Source organism: Anolis carolinensis, chromosome 4, assembly GCF_035594765.1.
Source record: "Anolis carolinensis isolate JA03-04 chromosome 4, rAnoCar3.1.pri, whole genome shotgun sequence".
In the NCBI taxonomy this organism is placed as follows: domain Eukaryota; kingdom Metazoa; phylum Chordata; class Lepidosauria; order Squamata; family Dactyloidae; genus Anolis; species Anolis carolinensis.
The window spans coordinates 256,209,900-256,226,130 of record NC_085844.1 but is presented as its reverse complement, the minus strand read 5'-3'; the positions used below and the strand labels follow the sequence as shown (position 1 = coordinate 256,226,130).

General features: G+C 44.5%; 1 protein-coding gene across 8 annotated transcripts in view; it reads right to left on the bottom strand.

The window, feature by feature from the left end:
- Positions 1-479: 479 nt before the first annotated feature.
- Positions 480-16,231, bottom strand: part of LOC107983645 (zinc finger protein 420-like) — a 54,580-nt gene continuing 38,828 nt past the window's right edge. For 4 of the 8 annotated variants that reach the window (XM_062979289.1, XM_062979286.1, XM_062979290.1 and 1 more), the window contains exon 2: positions 480-13,287. In XM_062979289.1, the coding sequence (XP_062835359.1) occupies positions 10,996-12,693 (1,698 nt within the window). In that variant the 5' untranslated portion in view covers positions 12,694-13,287 and the 3' untranslated portion in view covers positions 480-10,995. Of the gene's footprint in view, positions 14,881-16,231 lie in introns of those variants that run through there. The other 4 variants (XR_010005699.1, XM_062979288.1, XM_062979291.1 and 1 more) reach the window with 4 other exon arrangements.

Below are 16,231 nucleotides of genomic sequence, written 5' to 3'. Positions count from 1 at the left end.
ATATGCTCCAAAAACACAGGTTTTCCCCCAGACATGGCTAGCTTTTCCACAATAATTTTGAAAATGTTTTTGTCCCCAGTGGATAATAGTCTTTAATTTTGTTATTAATTAAATGCTCCAATTAGAAAATACATAACAATGTGGGTGAACTACAATTCCCAGTCCTTCCCAAACCAGACCTGTATGCACAGCTGGCCATGTTGGGTCTGTCTGCCAAGTTTGGTCCAGATCTATCACCAGATGGCTTCAGTGCTCTCTGGATAAGGGTGAACTATAACTCCCATATGCCAAGTCACCCCCAAACCCTGGCAGTATTTATAATTGGCTATGTTGGGTCTGTGTGCCAAGTGTGGTCCCGATAGGATATTGGCAGGGTCCAATACTCTCTGGATGCAGGTGAAGTACAACTGCCATAATCAGGGTGTCACACCTCAGAATAGTTCACCTTGCTATAGACACCCAGTCAGACACAGAAGAAAGTCTTTTGAAGTTTTATTGAGCAAAGCAAATATATAAATCAAAGCAGGCAGTTGAAAGGGTTTTCAAAGTTGCAATAAAAGAGTCAATAGGAATCCAAATAGTTCATAAGCCATGAAAATCCATTAGTCCATAAGCCATAGCAATCTAAGAATCCATAAGGCAAGGCAATAAACAGTAGATCCCAAAAACAAGGCCCAAAAGGTACAAAGATCCAGGAAAACTTCTCTTGAGCATGAAACAAGAACATCCACGTAGATGAAGCAAGGATTTGCTTTGACAACGAGCTATCTGCAAACACACACTTTTAAAGGCACCCGAGAAAGGCATTTCTTTTCCCATAAGTGGCCTTTCTTTCCCACTAGCCTCTCACTCCTACGAACCTGAAAACCTCTCCATAACAAACGGTCAGCCCTAGATAATTCAAGGTCTTCGCTATCGTTATCTTGCACCTGAACCGGGACTAGAGAGCTCTCTTGCTCATTAATTCCCATGGGAATGTCATCCTGGCTGTTATCTATGGCTTCTGGGGTCAACAGTTCATTCTGCTCAAACTGCAATTCTCGAGCCTCTGAATCGGCCTGTATTCCTGCAGCCCATCTTCTGGCTCAACTGGTTCTTGTATCTGAAACCCAGAATCCCCTTCTTCATCCTCACTCTGGCTATCCTGTGGCTGGGTCACAACACAGGGCCAATTCCCACAAACCCCTGCAGTAGGTTCAGATCTCCCGAAATTCAGCCGGATTGAGGTTCAGCCAAAAGGAACAAGCCTAATATTTATATTATTGTATTATTCTTTCTTAATTTGTCCGTCTCAACGGTTTCATGAATCTTCATCGGCCATTATCATTGTTCTTTGCCTTCCATTCTGCTGTGAGGGGGAGATGCTGTGTATCCTAACATTTTAAGAAATATTCACAAGAAATCATATACAAATTTACAGAAATATTCACAAAAATTACAAAATATTAAGGAAAACATTCATAAATATATTCATAGAAATATTATCAAAATGTTCCAGAAAATATTCACAAAAATGATCATAAAAATTTGCAGAAACATTCCCAAAAATACTCACAGAAGATATACACAGAAAAAAATCCTAAATTTATTCATAGAAATAATCATAGAAATATTCACAAAAATATTTTTGAAAATTCCCAGATTAGGTTTATGTTTACACCTTTTTTTAAAAAATTGGTTATTTAATATTTAATGTTTATTTTATTTACGTGACATTTGTGTTTACTGTTCTAATGTAGCACAAATCTTCACTTCACTTCACTTTATTTAATTAGCCGCTCTCCACCAGAGTGCTCCGAGCGACTTACAATTTAAAATATTCCACAATATAAAAACATTCAACATAAAAAACATTAAACAGTGACTATTTGGCAAACTAGATCTGATCTACTCAAATGCAAATCCTATATAAAATCATCCTATGTATTTTGACATTAAAATGGAAATCTGAAATCTATACAGAAAGTCTTTGCAAATGTGGACACAAATATTTGAAAAACTAATCATAAGAATATTGACAAAAGTAACCGTGTGTGATGACCCATGGGCCTTGTAGTCCTGCTCATGACATTGTGATGCCTGATGAAGAAGAAAACTTGGGTTTTTTACCTTCCCAGTCAGAACTGGATTCTTCCCAGACAGATTCTTCCCAGCCAGATCTGGGAACCTTGCACCTGCAAGAGGGTTATGTTCCAGAAGTATGTCAAACAAACACTGAGGCTACATCTCCTGTGTTTTCTCGCCATGAGTTTTGTAAACAACAGAGAGGTTTGGAAGCGGCCTCGCGCAGGAGTGCTAGAATAATTGCTAAGAATTTAGCCAATTAAGCCTGCTTTCCATGAGAATCTTTAAGGAGTCAAACATCTGGTCTCAGAGATTAGCTTTCGTTTCTGGTTCCCAGAGAACTGCTCTCGGCGGGAAAGTTAGACTCTATATAGGTGTTTTACCCGCGGAGTAACTTTGCGGAGTCAATTCGTCAGCCTCCGGAGCGAGTTGTGTCTGGACAGCGCGCTCCGATCCAAGCCTCGTTCCTGTTCAAGCCTTGTTCTTGTTTTCAAGCCTTCGCTCCTGTTTCCCAGCCTTGTTTACCTACGGACCTTGCCTCGCCTTTCAGGACTAAACCTTGCCTTGTTTCACGGATTTTACCAAGTAATTCCACGGATCTTGTTCTTGTTCTTTGTTACCTTGTGCCACGATTCAAGCCTTGTTTTCAAGTATCAAGTTAATTCCTAGCCTTGCTCAAGTTCATGGACTAAAGGACCTTGTCATCTCCCCTCACTTTGCCTGGCAAAGTGAGTGTTTCGGTTATTGGATTACAACTTTGGACCTTAATATTTCATATTGGACATTGTTTCTTTGGACTAATTTTGACCTTTCCTGAAAGGTCTGCTTCTGGACTAACTTTTACATTTGCTTTTATTAACTTTATATATTTCCTTAATAAAGATATTAGATAGAATCTGGCCTCTGCGTATGGTTATTGGTGCTCTGTAGCCTGGGTCGTGACACCGTTAAACAGTCTCAGTTACTACAGGGGGTTCACATGAAGCAGGGATAAATCTACACAAAGCGGAAGAGATGGCCTCGCTGTCCGAGGATCTCCCAGTATCAGGGGTGAGGTTTATTAAACGAAACCGTATTGACTTAGAAAGGAATGCTGTGATCACTCAAAGTCAGCATGGATTTCTCAGAGACAAGTCATGCCAGACCCATCTGATCTCTTTTTTCGACAGAGTTACAAGCTTGGCAGATGCAGGGAATGCTGTGGATAGAGCAGACCTTGATTCCAGCAAGGCCTTCCTTCGACAACGTCCCCCACCACCTTCTAGTCCTGTTATGAACAACTTCTCAATAACTTTGAAGCATAGGTTCTTTTTATTGCAAATTCAGTCTGAGAGGTATAGCAGAACCTTTACAGAACAACAAAGAACAACATTAGACTTACAGACCTACAGATTCTATGCAACTACATTGGATTGACAAACAACCCCCAGTTACATTGGCTAATAAACTGACAAAAGGGGGGGTTACATTTTCACTCAGCATTCACACACAACATGCATCTATCTTCATGCACACAAATATTACCATATCCTGTCTCCCTCCTTGGAGAAGCACCTGCTTAGGCCAGACCCAGCTTCCACTGCTGCCTGCCAAGACATAGTTCCAAAACGCCAAAACACCAAAACTCCAAAAAGAACATCTCCAAAACGCACTCCTTTCTCTTCCCATGAGAAAAGGAGGCCCTAAAAGTGACCAGAATCCTGCCTTCCCAGAGCAGATCTGCCACTCCCAAAGTACGCCATCTCCACTGAGCATGGCGGGTGAACAGCGTTGCTGTCTGTCACACTTTCTGGATTGTCATGAGGTCACTTATGTAGCAATCTTTTGCTGATGTTGTCCCAAAGTTATAAATGAATGATAGACGTCTTCCATCCTGGAATATCCTCAGTTTCCTGGACCAGATGTCGATTCCTCTTGATTGGTGTTAGCAAACACAAGCAGCTCCGTGTTTACTTCCTTCTTAACAGTTGTAAACATTTCTCTTATCAGTCACAGTTCTTATCACAGTTTACCAGGCAGGTCAACTATTTCAGATCTTATTAGCACATTTTAATTACAATTCTTGAGCAGGTAGTTAATGGTTTGCAAGCCTTAGTATACTGTCAAGGACAGAACGCCACGAGATTCAAAGTAACAGAGTTTATTAGGTTACAGAACTCAAAACAAGCCCGTAAAACACAAGGGCCAGGCAGTATTTGCCTTTAGGAGCAAAAAGGGGCAAAATAAATGTTCAAAAGATAAACCGGATTAAACCGGAGTTTAATCCGGGTAAAAAACAAACTGCTTGCTTCAGCCTGAATATAAACAAAACGAGAGCCAAGAACAAAAGATACAAAGAATGCAGCTAATTGGCAGCAGATTCCTCTCTGCTGCCAACACAGTGTTTACAGTAACTTGCGTCGCTCCCACACACACACAGCAGACAGGATTTCCAGCACGAACAAATCAGCCAGGGAATGCAACAGTAGAGTAGACCAGTTCCGTTCCGTAGTTCAAAGCCAGAAGCAGACGTTTGTAGTTTTCCCAAGTCCAAGAAGGGGATGAAGCCAAGCCGTGGTCAGTTCAGTCCGGGTATTCAAAGCAGGAGATGGCGTCCGTCAAGAAGACGACGGAAGGTCAAGCTAATAAGAGTAAGCACAGGTTTGCACAAACAAATGCCCACACAATCCCTCCCGCCGTCTGACCCTGGATTCCAATCAACTTACGTCTCAGCACAGGAAAGCACACAAGTCTTCAGGGAAGCGTCCCACACACACACGGATCCCAGATTACCTTGCCCAACGCAATTTGCAATTGCTCTCAAGCCCCATTTTATGCCAGTTACAAATCTTCATCACTGTCAGCTGTCCTCCTTAACCCGGGCGTTTCCTCATCACTTTCCTCGTCAGAGCTGGAACACCTCTGACTACGCCCAGCAGCATCTCCAGCTGTGGATCCCGTCCCATCCCTCCAGCTAAGCCATGGATCTGATCCTGAAGGTCCCCATTCATCTTCTGCCCCATCATGGCCAGTGGCACCCAATTCCTCCCTTACCCGAGTCCAATCCATCTCATCCTCCTCCGAGCTAACCTGCCCCTCCTCCATTCTCTCCGTAAACCCCTCGAAAGACTCTTCATCAGATGGTGCTGCAAATATGTCTCGCAGTCTTTTTCTCTCTCGCTCCTCGAGAGTATCTGACTCTCGAGGAGTCTTACGCCCACGCCTGTCAGTAACAGAGCCACGAGGCTCAATCATAACATATACAGACTGTTGTCTTCACGTTTATTAGCTCTCATTCATTCTTCCATTCAAACCACACATATCATATATGCATATTTCATTTGATCTTGGTACAGTCCTAAGTGGGATAAGCAAGGCTACTCTTAGGTGGATCTGGAATTGGTTAAGCAACCGAACCCAAAGGGTGCTTCTCTCCATGGGATCCTCCTCTTCATCCTGGAAAGAAGCCTCTAGTGGAGTGCCGTGGAGAGGGTTCGGTCCTGGGCCCAGGTCTGTTCAACCTCTTTATTAATGACCTGGATGAAGGTTTAGAGCAGGAGTCCCCAAACTAAGGCCCGGGGGCCGGATGCGGCCCTCCAAGGTCATTTACCTGGCCCCCGCCCTCATTTATAATATAATATTTTTATATCCGTTTTAATAATATGTTATATTGTATATACATATGATATTGATAATAATATTATCATTTTATACAATATAATACTAATAATAATACCATATAATATTAATTATATGTTATATATTACATATAATATTACAGTATAGTGATATAGTTCAATATAGTAATATATAATGCTAATATTGTGTTATACTAATAATATAATATACTGTATGTACATACAGCTGCTCTGAGTTCCCTTCGGGGTGATTAGGGTGGGATATAAATGTAGTAAATAAATGTAGTAAATGAATGAATAAATAAATAATTTTGGACTTAAGCTCGCCCAAAGTCTGAAATGACTTGAAGACACACAACAACAACAAAAACAATCCTAATTAACCTGACTATCTCATTGGCCAGAAGCAGGCCCACACTTCCTATTGAAATCCTGATAGGTTTATGTTGGTTAAAATTATTTTCATTTTTAAATATTGTATTGTTCTTTCATTGTTATTGTTGTTTTGCACTGCAAATAAGATATGTGCAGTGTGCATAGGAATTTGTTCGGGTATTTTTCCCCAAATGATAATTCGGCCCCTCAACAGTCTGAAGGATTGTGGACCGGCCCTCGGCTTTAAAAGTTTGAGGACCCCTGGTTTAGAGGGTGTGTTTATCATGTTTGGTGATTGGGAGGGAGAGCAAAGACTCCAGAGGAGAGGATCAGGATACAAAATGACCTCAACAGATGACAGACTTGATTGGCCAAAACTCACAAAATGAATGCCAACAAGAACAAATGTAAGATACGACACTCAGGCAGAAAAAAGGAAAAGCAAAGATGCAGGATGGGTGACGGGACAACAGCAGCAATATAAATGACCTTGTGACAATTCAGAAATTGTGGCAGACCGGAGCAGTCTAGTTCACCCACCATGCTCAGTGGAGATGGTGTACTTTGGAAAGTGGCAGATACTCAACGGAGGAGTCTGGTCACTTGCCCCCTTTTCTCATGGGAAGAGAAAGGAGTGCGTTCTGGAGCCACGGTCTTTTTGGAGTTTTCCGTTGGCAGGCTGAAGGGAAGCAGGGCGGGGCCTAAGCAGGTGCTTCTCCAAGGAGAGAAAAAAGGATGGGGTAATATTTGGATGTGTGCATGAAGATAAATGCATGAACATGTGTGTGAATGCTGAGTGAAAACCCCCCTTTGTTTGTTTGTTAGCCAATATAAGGGCAAGGTCTTGGAACATGTGGTTGCCTCGCAGCTCCAGGGATTCTTGGATGACACTGATTTTCTGGATCCAGCGCAGTCTGGCTTCAGGCCGGGGCATGGTACCAAGACAGCCTTGGTCGCCTTAGTCGACGATCTTCGCCGGGAACTGGACAGGGGGAGGGTGTCCCTGCTGGTTCTGCTGGACTTCTCAGCGGCCTTCGATACCGTCGATCACGGTATCTATCTGGGACGCCTTGCGGGGATGGGTCTCGGAAGCACTGTTTTGTAGTGGCTCCACTGATTCCTGGAGGGTCGGTCCCAGATAGTGTCATTGGGGGACGCCTGCTTGGCCCCACAACCGTTGACTTGTGAGGTCCCACAGGGTTCTGTACTGTCCCCTATGTTGTTGAATATTTACATGAAGCAGCTGGGAGAGATCATCCGGAGTTTCGGGGTGAGGTGTCATCTGTACGCAGATGATGTCCAGCTCTGTCACTCCTTCCCACCTGTCACTCAGGAGGCTGTCCAGGTCCTGAACCGGTGTCTGGCCGCTGTGTCGGACTGGATGAGGGCCAACAAATTGAAATTGAATCCAGACAAGACAAAGGTCCTCCTGGTCAGTCGTAAGGCCAAACAGGGTATAGGGTTACAGCCTGTGCTGGACGGGGTCACACTCCCCCTGAAGGCGCAGGTGCACAGTCTGGGGGTGATCCTGGACTCATCGTTGAGCCTGGAGCCCCAGGTCTCAGCGGTGGCTAGGGGAGCCTTCGCACAGTTAAAACTTGTGCACCAGCTGCGCCTGTAGCTTGAGAAGCCGGACTTGGCCACGGTGGTCCATGCTCTTGTTATATCCCGATTAGACTACTGCAACGCGCTCTATGTGGGGCTGCCTTTGAAGACTGTTCGGAAGCTTCAACTAATAGACAGAAAAAGCAGTTCAATACACAGTAATGTTATGCAGTAATTACTGTATTTATGAATTTAGCACCAAAACATTGCAACATTTGCTACAAAAACAGTGACTACTAAAAGGCAAACTGCCTTGGATAATACGGAACATTGGATAAGTGAGATTCTACTGTCTTGTGCTTTTGGTGTGCTAAAGGTGGTCAATGGGATTGAGAAGGTTTGGGCTTTCTCGCTTTCATGTGGGTCCGGGGACCCTAAGCCACACAAGTGTGAAGGGCCCACTGTAGTCGTGAAATACAGTCACACCCCAGATCCAGAAAAGGAGGCCCTAACCCTAACCCTAACCCTGCCAAGACACAAGTGTGTGCTTTCCACCTACGTAACCGTGCAGCCAACAGGAAACTGAAAGTTTCTTGGGAAGGCCAAGAGCTCGAACACTATTTCCATCCTAAATACCTCGGTGTCACCTTAGACCGAACACTAACATATAGGAAACACTGCACGAACACCAAGCACAAAGTAGCTGCACGCAATAACATCCTGCGGAAACTGACTGGCAGCGCATGGGGAGCAGACCCACAAGTAGTAAGAACATCAGCCCTGGCCTTGTCTTTCTCAACTGCAGAGTCTGCCTGCCCTGTCTGGCACAAGTCTGCCCATGCGAAGCAGGTGGACATAGCACTAAACGAAACATGCAGAATCATCACGGGACGCCTTAAACCTACACCTGTTGATAAACTCTACAAGTTAGCTGGCATTGCCCCTCCTGACGTGCAATGGGAAGTTGCTGCTAACTGTGAGAGAAATAAGGTCGAACATTGTGAAAGCTACCCACTGGATGACTATTGGCCTCCTCCCACCAGACTCAAGTCAAGGAAGGGCTTCATGAGAACCACCACTCCCTCCTCTTGATGTTCCTCCAGCAGCAACAAGGGTGTCCCTCTGGGCAGCTAAACCTGGCAACCAACTGGATGGCCCCCCACGAGGGTCTTCCTTCCTTTAGGGCAAACCAAGAATGGGCCACTTGGAAGTCCCTGAACAGACTCGGAAGTGGAGTGGGCAGATCAAAAGGGAACCTGGCAAGGTGGCACGACCTGGAGGAATCCTCCACCTTGTGTGACTGTGGAGCTGAACAAACAACTCCGCATATGTCTGCTTGCCCACAATGTCCTGCCTCATGTACGGAGGAGTTGTTTAAAGCTACAGACAATGCGGTTGCTGTTGCCCGCTTTTGGTCCAAAACTATTTAGTTGCTTGTGATTTCTTTTCTATTTTATTTCCATTATTTGAAATGTATTTGCTGTACCAATGCTTTTGACACGAAATAAATAAAATCTAACACTCTCAACAAATACAACTCTGGTTTCATTTAACCTTAATGGTTGCAGCATACTTTTCCCGTCCATTCGAGTGCAGCAGACAAGGAAGGGAACAGAGTAATGATTTGCATTTGTATGAAATCGCTATCCGTTTTGTTTTGTTGCATTTGTTCTGCTCCGTTTTCGTTTTCCACTTCCGAAAACGGGACCCTATCCAAATGGGATTTTGATCTCGCATCTGAAAAAAATGTGAATGGTAAGGCTTCAAAGGCTCGCCCTCCCTTCAGTTTTAGGGATCGAGGGGTGAAAATCGCCAGACATGGAGGGCATATCGACCCCTTTTAGCCCACCAATTTTAAAGAAGTTTTCTAAACGGACAAGGTAGAAGCCCAACATCCTTGTGGGAGGCTTCTCTCATGTCCCCGCATGGAGCTGGAGCTGGAGCTGAAAGAGGGAGCTCATCCGCGCTCTTCCCGGGTGAGATCCGAACCTGGCAGCTTTCGGATCAGCAACCCAGCCTTCAAGTCACGAGGCTTTTATCCCCTAGGCCACTGGAGGCTCCGCAAAAGAGGGTGATCCGTGTTCAAAGGACCATCACAAAATCAGTTTGTTTTATGGAATTCAGACACCTGGTGATTCCAAAGTTTAAATGTTCTAATTCTTGAACTAAATTGTTAACTCTCTTCAATGTTTATAACATTTATAAAAACTGATTTTAAAAGCAGATTCCATTAACACCAATCTCCTTAGAATACAGATTTCTTATGTTTCCTTTGCAACTGTTGATCCCATTATTTGCAGTTTCCCTTTTAAGCTATCTCTTATTGAATACTTTGAGTACATATCACATTATTACCGAAGCCATAGTCAATCTGCAAATATTAGGCTGATTTTCCTTAGCGGTTTCTCTTGTTTGCCTTTCTAAATTTAATCGTAACCTGCTTTCTGAAGTGAAAGGAAGAAATAATGTAACTCAAAAATGAGTTTTCCTACAAACAGAAAGTGCCTGCTATTTGCACAAAGTGGCCGTGAGAAGGAGCTCTTCTACTGTATGAGCTCAGTTGTTCCGAGTTGTATTGACACCTCCCAATCAATAAATCGATTTTTCAAGTTTACCATGCCCTGCCAATCTGACCTACGAACTTTGTAAATAGAAGCAGAATAAACATGCAGTTTAAACATGCCAAGGAGAGAAATCCATAGACATGTTCTGTGGAAATTTACAGGGGAAATGACTTTGATCCAACGTTTCTGCTCCAAGGTAGATTGAATCTTTATATTTTTAATTCCAAATCTGAACTTTGTTGAAAAATTACAGTAGAGTCTCACTTATCCAAACTTCACTTATCCAATGTTCTGTATCAGCCAAGGCAGTCGGCCTTTGAGTAGTCAATGTTTTTGTAGTAAATGTTGCAATGGTTTGGTGCTAAATTCATAAATACAGTAATTTCTACATAACATTACTGTGTATTTAACTGCTTTTTCTGTCAGTTGGTTGTAAAACATGATGTTTAGGTGCATAATTTGTAAAATCTTAATGTAATTTTATGTTCAATAGGCCTCTTTCTTAATTCCTCCTTATTATCCAACATTTTTGCTTATCCAATGTTCTGCCGGCCCGTTTATCTCGGATAAATGAGACTTTACTGTAATACTATATTTTTCTAACTGCCCTCACAAATTACTTCCAGGATGAAATGTGTTGTAGCTCAATCTCTTTACAATACACCACAATGATAAAATGTTCCAACTTTGGGCTTGCATTTCTAACACCTGTTGCTTTTGTACATGTTAGAAAGACTCTAGTGTCCATTACCACCATTCTCTCCAGTGTGAATTCTATTATGTTTATGTAGATTGCGACTATATGTGAACTGTTTCCACTGTCCATGCAATTATAAAGTTTCTCCCCAGTGAATCCTCTGATGTGAACGTAGACTTCCACTACGAGCAAAGCTCTGTCCACACTCCAGGCATTTATAGGGTTTCTCCCCAGTGTGAATCCTTTGATGTGTACGTAGACTTCCCCTTTGAGTGAAGCTCTGTCCACACTCCAGGCATGTATAGGGTTTCTCACCAGTGTGAGTCCTTTGATGTTTACATAGAGCTGAACTATGAGTGAAGCTCTGTCCACACTCCAGGCATGTATAGGGTTTCTCCCCAGTGTGAGTCCTTTCATGTGAATGTAAGCCTGAACTACGAGCAAAGCTCTGTCCACACTCCAGGCATGTATAGGGTTTCTCCCCAGTGTGAGTCCTTTGATGTATATGTAGATGTCCACTCTCAGTGAAGCTCTGTCCACACTCCAGGCATTTATAGGGTTTCTCCCCAGTGTGAGTCCTTTGGTGTTTACGTAGACTTCCTCCTTCAGTGAAGCTCTTTCCACACTCCAGGCATGTATAGGGTTTCTCCCCAGTGTGAGTCCTTTGATGTTTACGTAGACTTCCTCCTTCAGTGAAGCTCTGTCCACACTCCAGGCATTTATAGGGTTTCTCCCCAGTGTGAGATTTTTGATGTCTACGTAGATGTCCCCTCTGAGTGAAGCTCTGTCCACACTCCAGGCATGTATAGGGTTTCTCACCAGTGTGAGTCCTTTGATGTGAACGTAGAGTTGAACTATGAGTGAAGCTCTGTCCACACTCCAGGCATTTATAGGGTTTCTCCCCAGTGTGAGTCCTTTGATGTGAACGTAGATTTCCGCTACGAGCAAAGCTCTGTCCACACTCCAGGCATGTATAGGGTTTCTCCCCAGTGTGAGTCCTTTGATGTATATGTAGATGTCCTCTCTCAGTGAAGGTCTGCCCACACTCCAGGCATGTATAGGGTTTCTCCCCAGTGTGAATCCTTTGATGGGAACGTAGACTTCCTCCTTCAGTGAAGCTCTGTCCACACTCCAGGCATGTATAGGGTTTCTCCCCAGTGTGAGTCCTTTGATGTTTACGTAGACTTCCTCCTTCAGTGAAGCTCTGTCCACACTCCAGGCATTTATAGGGTTTCTCTTCAGTGTGAGTCCTTTGATGTGAACGTAGACTTCCACTACGAGCAAAGCTCTGTCCACACTCCAGACATTTATAGGGTTTCTCCCCAGTGTGAATCCTTTGATGTATACGTAGACTTCCCCTCTGAGTGAAGCTCTGTCCACACTCCAGGCATGTATAGGGTTTCTCACCAGTGTGAGTCCTTTGATGTTTACGTAGATTTCCACTGTCAGTGAAGCTCTGTCCACACTCCAGGCATGTATAGGGTTTCTCCCCAGTGTGAGTCCTTTGATGTGAACGTAGATTTCCACTACGAGCAAAGCTCTGTCCACACTCCAGACATTTATAGGGTTTCTCCCCAGTGTGAATCCTTTGATGTATACGTAGACTTCCCCTCTCAGTGAAGCTCTGTCCACACTCCAGGCATTTATAAGGTTTCTCACCAGTGTGAGTCCTTTGATGTTTACGTAGAGCTGAACTATGAGCGAATCTCTGTCCACACTCCAGGTAGTTATAGGGTTTCTCCCCAGTGTGAGTGCTTTGATGTGTCTTCAGTTTTTCATGCTGACTAAAGCTCTTTCCACATTCAATACATTTATATGCTTTCTCCTCCATGTCCACAGTGTTATGTACAATTAATTCCAATATGGACACTTGATTCTTGTTTTTCCCTTTATGATTACTCACATCAGTGGGTTCAAATTACAGGAAAATAGATTCCTTCTGAACATTAAGAACTTCCCGACAGAAGGAACTGTTCAGCAGTGGAACTCTGTGCCTCAAAATGTAGTGGAGGCTCCTTTGGAATCTATTAAACAAAGGCTAGATGCTCATTAAGCAGAGGCTGGATGGCCATCTGTCAGGGGTGCTTTGTATGTGATTTCCTGCTTCTTGGCAGAGGGTTGGACTTGATGGCCCACGAGGTCTCTTCCAACTCTACTATTCTATGATCTGTCAGGGGTACTTTGCCTTTTCCCTTCATGGCAGAGGCCTGGACTATGTGCCTCATGCAGTCTCTTCCAACTCTATGGTTCTATTCTATAATCTAAAGTGAATGTAGGAATTTGGCAAGATCACCCCTTGAGAGGAATCCTTTTTCCTTTCGGACTGGTTTCCTTACTGCACTTTGGTTTCCGAATGCCTTAATATCTACTAGAAGCTGGTTCCTTTCCCATCACGGCAGGGGTGGCCCCAGAGAACTCTCATGTCCTGGTCAAGAAAAAGAAAAAAAAAAGATTAGACATGAAGCCGCATACAAAAAGGAAAGAAGAAAGGAAAGATGGAAGGGAGGAAATGCAGAAGGACAGGATAAGAGAAGGAAGGAATGTTGTATGTCTTTCGGGCTGTGTGGCCATGTTCCACAAGTATTCTCTCCTGACGTTTCGCCCACATCTATGGCAGGCAAACTCAGAGGTTGCAAGGTATGGAAAAGCTAAGCAAGGACTGTTTATATATATCTGTGGGAAGTCCGGGGTGAGGGAAGAACTCTTGTCAGTTGGAAGCCAGCTTAAATGTTCCAGTTAATCTCCCTAATTTGCATTGAATGGCTACATCTTCTGCTAGAACAACCCTGTGATCCCAGCCATGAAAGCCTTCGACAACAGAAGGAAGGAATCACGGAAGGAAGGAACGGAACCTTATTCCCATATTGGAGGGCCACACCAGTTTCATTGGGTGAAACCCAAATGTGGTTAAAGGAACGGCAGGCAGGCAGGCAGAACTCCTTCCAACATTCAAGGGTTGAATATATTCTGGATCATGGGTTTCCATGAATTACCAGCATTGTGCTAAAAGCTCAAAGGAACAAGGATTTTTTTTTATTGATTGTGTCAGTATCTCCCATGCCACAGGGACTCCCAACTCTGCTTCCTCAGCATCTCCAAGGGTCACTCCGGCCACATTTCCCAAATGAATCTTCCAAACTAACAAGGACCTGCATTCCCAACTGGCTGATTCAAACTCACAGAGGTTTGTTGGATGTTCACAAAATGAGTCCATGCTGAACTACGTTCCATCCAGGCCATGCATTCCCTCGGTAGAGCCCACGATGAGATGCAAAGACAGGCACAGCTCCAGCCACAAAGCCTCCTTCCTGCCAACTCCTCTCACCTTTGCCCACTCCCCCCTTTTCTTCTTTTTCTCCATCCAGGGGAAGATTTTCAGCTGCAGAAGAAGAACTAGCTAGGCTCAAGGAAATCATAAGAATGGAGGCCACAGAGAGAAAAGCTCTTCCCTGGATGCCTTTGGGAAGAAGCCTTCAAGGGGTCTCCAGGTGGCCTGAAACGTTATCCCTTGATTCTTTAAGGCTGAAAACAAAAACAAGCGGGAGAAGAATTGGCTTCAGAGGGAACTTCCAAAACAAATGGCCTGGTATTCTATCTCCCCAAACTCTGGCACCCTCAAATGGTTAAGACAGATATAGAAGGAAGGTTTCTAATGGCAACGAGAGAACTACAAACACACACCATACATACTCAAGTATACGCCGGCTTTTTCAACACGTTTTTCATGCTGAAAAAGCCCCCCTTGGCTTATACTTGGGTGAGGGAGGGAAGGAGGGAGGCAGGTGTTGCTGAGGAGCAGCCGTCACCGTTGGCAGTCCTTGTGATGGAATGAAAGCGGGCGCCTCCCTTGAGGGAGGGCAAAGAGGTCCTCATGCTTCACCACTGGCGGATGCGTGGAGGGGAAAGTGCAAGGTTCCCCCTCCCTCCTCGCCAGTCTCCTCCTTGTCGTCCGTCCGGCTGCTCACCTGAGCCAGGAGAAGGAGGCGCTGTCGAGGCTGACGAGGAGGGGGAATCATAGAATCATAGAATAGTAGAGTTGGAAGAGACCACATGGGCCATCTAGTCCAACCCCCTGCTAAGAAGCAGGAAATCGCATTCAAAGCACCCCCGACAGATGGCCATCCAGCCTCTGCTTAAAAGCCTCCAAGGAAGGAGCCTCCACCACAGTCCGGGGCAGAGAGTTCCACTGCCGAACAGCTCTCACTGTGAGGAAGTTCTTCCTGATGTTCAGGTGGAATCTCCTTTCCTGTAGTTTGAAGCCATTGTTCCGTGTCCTAGTCTGCAGGGCAGCAGAAAACAAGCTTGCTCCCTCTTCCCTATGACTTCCCTTCACATATTTGTACATGGCTATCATGTCTCCTCTCAGCCTTCTCTTCTGCAGGCTAAACATGCCCAGCTCTTTAAGCCGCTCCTCATAGGGCTTGTTCTCCAGACCCTTAATCATTTTAGTCGCCCTCCTCTGGACGCTTTCCAGCTTGTCAACATCTTCCTTCAACTGTGGTGCCCAAAATTGGACACAGTATTCCAGGTGTGGTCTGACCAAGGCAGAATAGAGGGGGAGCATAACTTCCCTGGACCTAGACGCTATTCCCCTATTGATGCAGGCCAGAATCCCATTGGCTTTTTTAGCAGCCGCATCACATTGTTGGCTCATGTTTAACTTGTTGTCCACGAGGACTCCAAGGTCTTTTTCGCACACACTGCTGTCAAGCCAGGCGTCCCCCATTCTGTATCTTTGATTTCCATTTTTTCTGCCGAAGTGAAGTATCTTGCATTTGTCCCTGTTGAACTTCATTTTGTTAGTTTTGGCCCATCTCTCTAGTCTGTCAAGATCGTTTTGAATTCTGCTCCTGTCTTCTGGAGTGTTAGCTATCCCTCCCAGTTTTGTGTCGTCTGCAAACTTGATGATCGTGCCTTCTAACCCTTCGTCTAAGTCGTTAATAAAGATGTTGAACAGAACCGGGCCCAGGACGGAGCCCTGCTTGTGGCACTCCACTTGTCACTTCTTTCCATGAAATTTCCTGGGAAATAAGCAAGACGAACTCCAACTCCTAGCACAGCACCACACATACGATGTCATAGGCATCACTGAAACCTGGTGGGATGACTCCCATCACTGGAATTTAACCATTGAGGGCTATAACCTCTTTCACAGAAATAGAACAAAGGGGAGAGGAGGGGGAGTAGCTTTATATGTCAAAAACAGTTACGTTGCAGAAGAAATGCAAGACTGTAATCCGGGAAACCAGCTTGAAAGCATCTGGATAAGAATCAAGGGAACCGGGACTCAAAAAGATCTTGTCGTGGGTGTCTACTACAGACCTCCGAGTCAGGATGAAGGACTTGATGAAGCCTTCTGTCAACAGCTG